The sequence below is a fragment of the Gigantopelta aegis genome, chromosome 8 (genome assembly GCF_016097555.1).
Source record: "Gigantopelta aegis isolate Gae_Host chromosome 8, Gae_host_genome, whole genome shotgun sequence".
NCBI lineage: Eukaryota > Metazoa > Mollusca > Gastropoda > Neomphalida > Peltospiridae > Gigantopelta > Gigantopelta aegis.
In genome coordinates, this window is record NC_054706.1 from 41,980,052 (window position 1) to 41,992,450 (window position 12,399).

Genomic DNA, 12,399 nt, shown 5'->3' on the forward strand with positions numbered 1-12,399 from the left:
AGATAGACACAGACAGATACAGATCCAGATCTTACACATACAGATATAGATATAGATATAAATTAATATTAAAAAATCATAACTGCTTTAAATATTGCCACTGTTAGTGTTATTTAAAAGGCAGATAAGAACAAGAATATAATATAAAATTTGATATTGTTTGACAGGTGCTGATGTTAACAGAGCCACTACAACCAATGATCACACAGTATTGTCTCTGGCGTGTGCTGGAGGCCACTTAGCTGTTGTGGAACTACTGCTGGCTCATGCATCTGATTCTAGCCACAAACTGAAGGTACACTATTCCCCTTTATAGAACACTGCAAGATTAAGAAATATTATGTCATGTATTGTTAATGCAACGAACCTACAGTACAGAACAGCCTATTTTGTGAACAGATGTTTAGTGCTCTCTATATTTATTTATTGGGGGATGGTAGTGATCGATTACCCTTGTAAAAGGAAGTCTATTTACTGGTAATAAACATTTATAATAACATGCTGTTATTAGTCCACTACTGGTCCAACCAGAGGGGACTATAGGTTTTATCTCTGTCCTGTTCCATCTCCGTCTGTCTGTCCCACATATAAATTTTCGGATGTTTTTTTTCACAAAGCCTTGAGATATTGAGTGGAAATTTTGTGTATATCTTTATCATGTTATGTTACAGATCAAGTTTGACGTCCATAGTGATTACCCTTGAACATAAGATATATTGAGGGGAAAATAGGGCACGATAGGGGACATGTATTGCTTTAGCAGTACTCTCTAAATGCTTGTTTATAATAATATGCTGCTGTTGCTGTTAAATGATTTTATTTCTAAAATATGACTTGATACCCATGTCTCTGACTTAGGAATTTTACTGTGCCCTGTTACATTAAAGTGGAAATGTTTACTTGAATTTTAAACACCTAAAAATAGGTTATGTTAGCATCACAGTTGGTTTCAAACTGGGCAAATCCCCATTCTATGATTCAGCTTTTCTGGTCAGTATGTTTACTTTCCACATGTTGTGCAGGATGGATCCACAATGGTGATAGAAGCTGCTAAAGGAGGGCATACCCCGGTTGTGAAACTCTTACTTGAGTGGCCAAACCATCACCTTGTCAACTCACCAGAACATGTCCAGCTATCTGCTAATGAAACCACTGCAGATGAGGTAAGGAGGATTTCTCAACACAATGTTTTACCTTTTAAAAGAAAAGAAAGCTGAATCCACATTGTAATTATCTTGATATTAGCCTTTGTATCGGGCTATCTGTTTTTGAGTGCTGATCATAAAAACCCATTAAAAAATTCTTAAGTATGGCCCAGAATATTTCTTTTTGCAGCATTAATAGGTTTTCTAATACAACTTTCGTATGAGCCTTTTTTCCATTGGTTAATTTTTTTGCTGTCATGAGCAACCATGATTTATCACGATAACAAAATTCCGAGAACTCATCCAATATGCTGTCACTTAGCCTCATGTGTCATGTTTTTGTTAGTATATTAATTCCGCGTCTTCCATTATATTTAAACGTCGGTATAAATAATTTTCAACAAAATTAATAACTTCAGATGAAAATGATGTTATTGTTACTATTTTGTTATTATTTCGTGCCATTGTAATTTTTAACACTTAGCAAGAATGAATGTGTACCCACCCACCCCAAGTAAGGTCCGGTCACTGATCGATCGCAGCAGTCACCAGCATGCGTCTTGTGGACTGCTCTTCTAGTTTGTGTTCTCAAAAGGGTGCAAGCAGGTTCATCAGAAATAATTATATCACAATCTGAAGTACCTTATTTTTGTTTAAAAACATTTTTTGTGACAATAAAATTTATAAAGAAAACAAGATGGAAATGACTTGATTTTTTAAATGCAATTTTAAACAACATTAACTGCTTTAAAATATCGCACAATTCTGAAAAACTTTTGAAAATAATACTTGCCCTTTAGTAAATGCATATTATTTTATGTATTTATATAAACTTTAAATGAAAATATGATAGCAAGTTATAAATGTGTAGACCCTGGTTTTTGTACAAAATTAAACCAGGCGAATTCCTCAAAATAATTCAATATGAGGTTGAAACACCGCTCACAAATGTAAAGTCAATCATATCCATATGTCTTGCAACAGAAATTAAACAACCAACGAAAATATTTCTTTTAGTGTGTCCTGTATTACAATAAATCATGTGCAAAAGACAGACTACAATTTGCCATTTGGTTCGCTCTTAAGTCGGTGACGTCATGTGAAGAGAAAAAAAAAAATATTATGTCATAATTTTACTTACTACAAACGTTTTCATTGAATATCGTAAGTAAGGAGAATAGATAATACATTTTTTTATATTTGTGGGATTTCTTTACTAAGAACACAATATAATGTCTTACAGATACTCCTAATAGGTGTAGTATTAGAATAGGGATACTATCACTGTGTTTCTTTGTTAACTATAAGGATTTATCACAAATTTTTTGGATTTAGGGACTCGACTTCGTCTCGTCCCTAAATCCAAATTTTGTGATAAATCCTTATAGTTAACAAAGAAACACAGTGATATTATCCCCTAATTGATACAATCTACATTTAAATGTAATTTTTGTCTCACCTTTAAGAAGTAAAAAGGCAAGATTTAAAATATACTCAACTCACTACTCGGCAATAGCGTTTATCTTGCACAAGTGAATTGATTTTGGATAACACCAATTCACTTGTGCAAGATAAACGGTATTGCCGAGTAGCGAGTTGGGTAATCTATTTATTACCCATTATCTATCTTTATAATTTTTTGGAAGATTTTCAAACTATACTGTTATAGAAAACAAGTTTGCAAGTTGAGAACTTGAAACAACATTGTGTCATAGCTGTGATGTACGTATTGCTGATGATGCAAGTTAGTTTTAGACATGACTGCCACCATGGACATTAAGACGTCAAAGCCTATAGTGAAGCATTGAAAGATCTTTTTCTTTTCAATATCACCTGTCCTCAGTCTAGTGCATATTCCCCTAAGGATAGTAGTCTGGTTCGGATATCCCAACAACCAATGGTATGGCCCAAGATTCTTCTAATGTGCACCACTTCCTGTTCAGTCACGTGACTAACTTCCTTCTTTTTCCTTCGCTTTTGTAATTCAGACGTCTGCCCATATGGGTAATAAATAGGTATTACTTTTCCAACAGCAACAATAGTTTTTCCATTAATAAGACAATGTGTGTGGCTGTTTTGTTATAGTTTTGTAGTATCTACCAATGCCATTTAATGACTTTAATGGAGGAAACAAAATGCATGTCATCAAAAGTGTTACTAACTTTGTCTAAAAAAAAATCAGTGTGTAGAGGCTGAGCAGCTATGCTTGAAATGGGCATGTGGCCCAGATTTGTTAATAGATAAAACGTATTGCACTAGCTATCTGTATCTGTAATCGGCTGAGGAAATATTCTGCAATAAAATCAATAATGATTGATACCTGTATGGCTGTTTGATTTCTGAGATACATTAGGACTAAATTATTTGTGCGGTATTCAGTTTAGAAGGTTAAACCAATGTGTTAAAAATACTTAAATCATGTTGGTTGTTGGCTTCTCCAAGGAGGTCAGAGTATATAGATTTCTTCATTGGACTCTTTCAGGTCTACTAATCGTAAAACCAAAAACACAAAGGTTTCTAGGAACTGTGTATTTACTATTGGACCCAATTGATCTAAAAACTGTATTAAATACACATTTTAAAATGTACAGCATCAAACTGATTCAACACAAAAATGCTTCATTCAGTTTGTATCAATCAAAATGACAGCTAATATTAAATTTAAAACTCTCAAAGCATGACAAATCTTAAATTTGTATTGAACAACATCCGTAACCGTCCACTTAATCCCAGGCTTTAAACATTTTTTCTCTCTTATTTTAGCCAAGAGTTCCAGTACAAGGTTTGGCCAACATCGTTCCTCCCAGTGAGCCAGATTCTCAACTTCCAAAGACCAATTTTACACCAAATTTTTCAGGTATTAGTTCGTATTGAAACCATAGTTACTGCAGTAATTTACCAGAGGCATGTTCAGGAGGACGAGCGATCGCGGTTGCTCGCTAAACTGGTGTTTGCGCAGAGCATTAGATAAACTTGATGTGACAAGATGTTGGTACCAATAAAATCATTCACAAGTGCCAGGCCTTTTAAACATGTCACAGGTTAACAAATGCAATATTTTTCAACATTCAGTATGTTTTTATTTTTATTTTAATTAACTTAACCCTTATCGTGCCGTTGACGTGTATACACGTCAAGCGTCATCACAATGACGTCACTTTGCATTGTTTTCATTTAAAAATTGTTTTCTAAATTAATTGTTGACATTTTTGTCAAAAACAAAGTAAGAAAATGTCAATAAATAGTCTTAGAATGACATATCCAAATATTTGCTAAATTGCTGTTGTACATCTTATGTTTTTTTAAAAACAAAAATGACCCATCAAATGGCGCGTGCTATTGTTTGTTATTGTTTCTTGTTTTTTTGGTAGCGGTTTCTTTTATCTCTACAAAGTTGTCATAATATACTATTATATATGAACTACATTATGACAGTTGCATTAAATTAGAAAAAGTATCACTTTTAATGCCTAAAAAAGGTACAAACACAATCAAATAATTGTAATCCGACGGCATAAACAGTCGTCGAAAAGCGCCATTTCCCTGTTTCTATTTATAAACAACAGGTCATGTGACAGCACATTTCCCGCCATACAATTTGACAGCAGTAGTACACATTGCTTGCATGTGCGGCTGACTGTTTTCATTAATAATTACAACGTGGTTACTTATACTACAGCAGACGATATTCTAACTAACTATGTTTACTGGAACAGTTACGTCGACTATATGATCGAAAACGCACATGTGCTCGGTGTTCGTCGTTGTTTTGTTGTGTGTTGTTTTTCTGCTAGTTTTTCCTTTTCAACATTCACATTAGTATTAATCACTACTGAGTGGATATATATTTGTTCTCATTTTTAAAAAATGAATTACAAACGATAGGTTACGAATATCTGCTGAAGTAATCTGCAGAATACCGTGACCTACATTATTTTCAATAACCAATCACAAAACATTCTCGTTGCGTGTCAAACATAATTATGTGGCGCCACCGGTTTTTTGTTTTTATTACTGTACCAGTCGCGGATCCAAGGATTTGGTGTGTGTGTGGGGGGTGGGGGCGTGCATGGCTTTTTATGAATAAGCATATATAAGCAGTGAATGTTTTGTAATAATGTTGTATGGTGGATGACAATCTTTTAAAAATCAGGCATGTGTGCTGGGATTTTAGGTAGGTGTGTCTGGAGAGCGAAGTTTATAGGGGATTTCTGTAATGCTCCGCCGGAATATGTATTTTTTTTTTTTTTTTAATCTGCTCGAGCAGGGACCGGAAAGGGGGGGGGGGGGGGGGGTCGACCCATTCCCTGCACACATATCTGCAAATGTTATAAAGATAAATTAATCATCATGAGGTAAACTGTAGTTGTGTTGCACTGTTGGATCTATTGTATTTTTATAAATTTATTAGTACCAAAATCTAAAATTTGGGCGAATACGACAGAGACATTCGGGCAAATTGAGCTGGCCTGAAACCTTTTCATCATGTACTAGTAGTTCCAACATTTCTCCCACAATACTAGTTGTAATTAAATCCATGTAAAATTGTGTAGTGCTTCGTTTGAAACCCTATATTATATATAGCTGGTTAGCAGTAACGCTAAAACTAATAAATGTTTTTTAGTTGGTGGTATTTTCGTTTAATTTGGGCACAAATTAGCCTGCCCTTCTCCCTCTGCCACCCCTACAAAACAAAACGGGATCCCGTACGCTTATGATTAGTACATCAGGCCTGTACGGTACCAATTGGTGTGGATGCGTCGGGGGTATACACACCCTTACCGCGAGGTCCAATTTTTTTTCCATGCAACAGTTATCGACCGTTTTTTAGAACATCGACACGGTCCTTTTTCGTGTTACGCAACACCCCAAAAAAATTCGTGTGGTAACTATATGGACCTATATAAAATGTGAAAATTACAGTAGGATAATGGTTTGCAATAGATTCAGAGTAAGTAATCACGTTTTTTATTTTAAAAATACGGTAATAACTATATTTTTTAAAATAACAATTAAAAAGAAAAACATTCCACGTACTTTAGCAGGGCAGACACTGTTGTGTAGGCAACGACCCGAAACATTGTTTTTGTCTCAAAAATCGTTAAACAAATTATTTAATGCAATTAAAATGTTGTATTCTGGATGTAATAATCACAAATCATAAAACGATCCTATATTGTTGATAAAAATATCAAAGAAAAATCGCAAAAACTTGGAAGTGTAGTTGACCTATATTATCGACCCTTGACCCAGATACAATACTTTGCGGGACCAACTGCCAGTGATTTTTTCTTCTTTCACTCCGTCAATAAACATGTCAGAAGAAGTTGCACAAATATAAATTCATGATTCCGATAATAATGTTTTAAACATTTACTTGTGTGACATCTCAAGTGACCTATTGCGGTAGGGAGCACATATTCTACGTCCGCTCGGACTACTGTGCGTCACGCGTTTCACGTTTTTGACTTCTCAATTTTTTTTTTAATCAGTTCCAACTACATTGTGTGCCACACATAGACACATTCTGACCTCCCTCTCCATGGGCCTAAGCGACAGGGCCCAAAATTAAAAAAAATATATATATAAATCGGCATAGGCCTTGTGCGGGCTCTCATTTTTGTTGGGCATGCAGGCACATTTCTGCCAGAGTTGAACGAAAATCCCTGAATCTAGATAACAACAATTATTATTCATATTAGCTTTACTGCCAAACAGCAGGGTCTCAGCTAACGGGTACAGGCAATGGTGTGTGTGTGTTTTATTTTTTATTTAACGACACCACTAGAGCACACTTATTAATCATCGGCTATTGGATGTCAAACATTTGGTAATTTTGACATACTAGTAGTCTTAGAGAGAAAACCCCCAACATTTTTCCATTAGTAGCAAGGCATCTTTTATATACACCATCCCAGAGACAGGATAGTACATACCACAGCCTTTGATATACCAGTCATGGAGCACTGGCTGAAACGAGAAATAGCCCAGTGAGCCCGCCGATGGGAATCAATCCCAAACCAACTGCGCTTTACCACTGGGCTGCATCCCGCTCCTGGTGTGGGAGGAATGCATTGGGGGGGGGGGGGGGGGGGGGGGGGGAGATTGTTGTTAAAATAATCGAAAAATAGTTTATTGATACTGATGTTTTAAGTATGTAACCTTCCTGAAATGACTGCAAAATGGTGTCTTGCACCTTCCATGCTCATTGGTTCATTGTTTAAATCCTAGTTACAGCCCTGAACAGCTATATAGGGTTGCAAATGAATAACTACATATTTTTACATGGATTACAACTAATACTGTGTAAAATGATGGAAATACCTGGTTAAAAGGTTTTAGGCCAGCTCATTTGCCCGAAATGCTATACCTGGATAGTATTCAAATAATACATAAAGGCAAATAGATGACCAGTGTATATAACTTGTGAATGTCCCCTAGGTGGGGATGGAGGTCACAATAGTTATATAGAAATTGCATATTCGTGACCCATTTCCTTGTGAATTTGGTCATTCTACCCCTCTCCTAAAGGTGGGGCACAAATAGAGGAAATTAAGCCAATTATCGTGTCCAGGAATACCATACAAATATAATTTTGCGAATTTCGTTAATGTCGTGTCCCCTGCCCCCCCCCCAGGTAGGAGACAGATTCATTAAACCATCCATCATATAGACAAATGCATTTAAACTATTATGTTTTCAGAAATACTAGACCATTTCCAACCAAATTTATTTGATAGTTGCTCTCACCCATGGAAAACCCAAAACCATGAATTTGGTCATTTTAATCCCCCTAGGAAAATGGGTGCTCCGCACTCCATGTGTTTGGTAGTTGTGGTCAGCAATTTACTCAGGTGACCGTTTAGATCTATTTTGTATCATGCATAAGTGTTCAACACTGGATACACATTATGTATACGGTACATATCAAATTTTAATTAGGGCTCACATGTTGATGTTTGTTTCTTTGGGTTTAAAACATTTTTTAGATGAATGGACAATTTTTTTTTTTTTTACAATTGTGACCGTGTGAAGCACTATGGCAAGTATCTTGTGTCACAATAAATTACGGAAATGCATAAAATCCTTTTTACTATTGCTATTATTCTAATATCGGTGTCCAGGGTTTCTGCCAGAGGGTATGAAGGGTAAAATTATGTACCCTAAAATCTTGAGAATTAATGGATATGTTTTAATAATTTTTAGAATGATTATATTAAGATAGCTGCTGCTTAAAGTGTGTACATGAAATACAGTGTCCAATTTAAAAAGATTCCAAACGTCATAACCACCTAGTAGCGGCAGTTATGATGTGGAATTTTCAAGTACCCTTAAATTATTGATTACTGGTGTCCTTTACTTTTGACTGTATGACCCAAAAGTTGCATGCACACAGCAAATAGTTTCCAGTTTTACATACCTTACCATGGTAACCAATAGTTTGCATTGGTTACCATGGTAACAGTTTCGATCTGGGTACCATGGTAACATATAGTTTTGAACTGGTTACCATGGTAACAGAATTAATAAGCTTCATATATCTTTTCTACAGGCATAGTACAATTATGTCACTATACATTGTTGTTTTTTCTCAGTACTTGAAAATGATATTTTTTTAGAAATTTTCTGTTTTGCATTGGTTACCGTGGTAACAGAATTCACAATTTTCACCCATCTCTCGTAAACAGCTGGGAGCTTATTATTACATCATTATACAGTGATTTGTATTCAAATAAATTCATTTAAAACATTTCATATGGGAAACGGTTCCTCTTTTTGCATTGGTTACCATGGTAACAAAATTAATTAATTGGCTGTCTGCTTAATTCTTTTTCTAAATCGAGTAGTATGGTTAATAGATCACACCATAGACTTAAATTAAAAGCAAAATATTAATTTTTAATTAAAGTTTTCATAATTATTAATGAAAATATGGTATATTGAAATTTGCAGGTGTTGCCATGGTAACATAAATAATATAACTGACTATAAAATGTTAGCCTTACATAGGTGGATATTCTTAGTATACATGTGTGTAATTTCATGCTGAAATGTCAACTGATTTTAATAATATTACCAGAAATGTATAATAGTTAATGTTGGAAATTATGTTCATAATTTACAAAAATGTGTTGATAGCCGAATGCGCATCTGACTCTATTTTTGTGAAATAAAACGTGGTTGTCAACTTAATTTTTTCTTTACATCAAGCAGTATGGTTAATAAATCACAGCATAGACTTAAATTAAAAGAAAAATATTAGTTTTTAATTAAAGTTTTCATAATTATTAATGAAAATATGGTATATTGAAATTTGCAGGTGTTGCCATGGTAACATAAATAATATAACTGACTATAAAATGTTAGCGTTACGTAGGTGGATATTCTTAGTATATATGTGTGTAATTTCATGCTGAAATGTCAACTGATTTTAATAATATTACCAGAAATGTATAATAGTTAATGCTGGGAATTATGATCGTAATTTACAAAAATGCGATGATAGCCGAATGCGCATCTGACCCTATTTTTCAGACAAACCGCGGTTGTCGACTTAATTTTTTCTTTACATCAAGCAGTATGGTTAATAAATCACAGCATAGACTTAAATTTAAAAAAAAAAAAAGTTTTTAATTAAAGTTTTCATAATTATTAATGAAAATATGGTATATTGAAATTGCAGGTGTTGCCATGGTAACATAAATAATATAAATGACTATAAAATGTTAGCCGTACGTAGGTGGATATTCTTAGTATATATGTGTGTAATTTCATGCTGAAATGTCAACTGATTTTAATAATATTACCAGAAATGTATAATAGTTAATGTTGGAAATTATGTTCATAATTTACAAAAATGTCTTGATAGCCGAATGCGCATCTGACCCTATTTTTCAGAAAAAACGCAGTTGTCAACTTAATTTTTTCTTTACATCAAGCAGTATGGTTAATAAATCACAGCACAGACTTAAATTAAAAGAAAAATATTAGTTTTTAATTAAAGTTTTCATAATTATTAATGAAAATATGGTATATTGAAATTTGCAGCTGTTGCCATGGTAACATAAATAATATAACTGACTATAAAATGTTAGCGTTACGTAGATGGATATTCTTAGTATATATGTGTGTAATTTCATGCTGAAATGTCAACTGATTTTAATAATATTACTAAAAATGTATAATAGTTAATGTTGGACATTATCTTCATAATTTACAAAAAAGCGTTGATAACAGTATGTGCATTGCACCCTATTATTCTGAAAAAATGGCAGTCTGCTTAATTTTTTCTTTAAATCAATCACTATGCTTAATAAATCACAGCATACACTTAAATTAAACAAAAAATAGTAGTGTTTTATTCATGTTTTCTTAATTATTAATGAAAAAATTGTATATTGAAATTTGCAGCTGTTGCCATGGTAACATAAATAAAATAACCATCTACAAAATGCTATCATTACGTAGGTGGATCATTATGGTATATATGGGTGTAATTTCATGTTAAAATGCCCATGGATTTTAATAAAATTACTAGAAATGTAGAACAGGTGAAAATTCTTTAAATTTAGCAAAAAGAATGCGGCAGGATAAGGGTTAAATTGGTGGTGATAGCAGTTCACTTTTATGTTCTGCAAAAGGATTAAAACATGTCTACTTGAAACTTGCCCAGTCTTTTTTTTTTCAATCTCCTACCAGTCCAACCGGAGTGGAATATAGGTTTCATTTCCGTCCTTCAGTCTGTTTGTCTGTCTGTCTGTCTGTCCCACATATAGTTTTCGTGATTTTTTTAACAATGCCTTGAGATATAGAGTTGAAATTTTCTAGATACCTTTGTCATGTTTTGTTACAGATCAAGACTTTCATGGTAATTTACCCATTTTTCCCAGAGTTATGGTCCTTAAACTTGCAATGCCTGAAGATATTGAGATGAAATTTTGTATACAAGGTTATCATGTACTGAAAGAAAGAAAGAAATGTTTTATTTGACGACACACTCAACACATTTTATTTACGGTTATATTGCATCAGACACCTGTAATATACATTTAGAGAAATTGTCTGTTTTTATTCTCTAAGAATTTCTTTTAAAGAGCAGTATGACTTGTTCAAGTGTAAATGTTTCGTAATTTCAGGGAAAAATCCAGAACAAGTTCGTCAAAATATCCAAAAGTCGCTTGCCAAAAGATGCCTCAGTGGGCAAGGTGAGGGAAAGCTTGCTAAACTAACCAACACTCTGATAGCAGAAGGTCTGCCCAGCCACGATGGCAGTTTCCTTGCAGAACTGGGGGATGAGAAGGCCACAGAAAAAGTGGAAGCCATTATTAACAACATCATGGCAAAGGAACTGATAAACACAACGACTGCTTCGAAAGAGGAACAGATTCTAAGAAAGCAGCAAATTCTTGAAGAGCTGCAGAAGGTGGAGCGAGAGCTACAGGAAAAAGCTCAGGCTCAGCTTCTTTTGAGTGCTCAACAGCAATTGGAACAACATCAGCAGCAGCTGCTTGCGCAAACAGCAGCCGCAAAGGCAAAGAACGTGTCACAGGGTAAATGTCAGACTGATGAAGGCAAGAAGAAAGTGGACAGCAGTTCTAGTCAACTACAGAACCTGTTGGATTTTGAGGTAGCCCCAGGTTTGCAAATTACCAATGATTTAACATCCCAGCTGCCAAAGGAATTGACAGCCATTACTCAGTCTCTACTGCCACACTACACTGAGGCTTTCCTGCGACAGAATAATATGCTGAACCAGAACAATGGGGCAATGTCAGCTGTACAAGAAAGAACTGTTCCCACAGGTATGAGAAAGATATATATTTAACAGTTGTACCGCAGAGCTATTCACTACACAAATTTCAGATATCACTATATGATTCTAAAGTATTAAATAGTATTTGCTACACAATTTTCAATTTATTTAGCATTAATACTTTTCAGTATTAAAGGAATGCTCAATAACTGTATATCGCTGTGTATTAGCAGACTCTGTGGATAAACCGACCCCTTAGTTTGCCCCTCTGTATCTGGTACAAAAAGGCTGGTATGATGTATAAGCCGACTAACTCTTATGTAGTTCAAACGGGCAAAAATTTAGATATATCCGATCGAGATAATCTTAATATCGGTCTCGTGCAACAGCCAATGGCAATAATTTGTTTTGCTGAACCTATCAAAGTACACTGTACAAAAACTATTTTAATGAAGATTTTAAGATAGCTAAAAAAGAATAAAGTTTTATCAAAAATCCCCT

The 12,399-nt window shown here is 34.4% G+C and overlaps 1 protein-coding gene across 1 annotated transcript in view; it reads left to right on the forward strand.

The window, feature by feature from the left end:
* The window catches only part of LOC121378946 (ankyrin repeat and KH domain-containing protein 1-like), a 179,734-nt gene that overhangs the window by 73,188 nt on the left and 94,147 nt on the right, over positions 1-12,399 (forward strand). The window contains exons 12-15 of the mRNA XM_041507339.1: positions 168-295; positions 1,023-1,163; positions 3,909-4,002; positions 11,282-11,947. Coding sequence (XP_041363273.1) covers positions 168-295; positions 1,023-1,163; positions 3,909-4,002; positions 11,282-11,947 — 1,029 coding nt within the window. The remainder of the gene's footprint in view (positions 1-167; positions 296-1,022; positions 1,164-3,908; positions 4,003-11,281; positions 11,948-12,399) is intronic.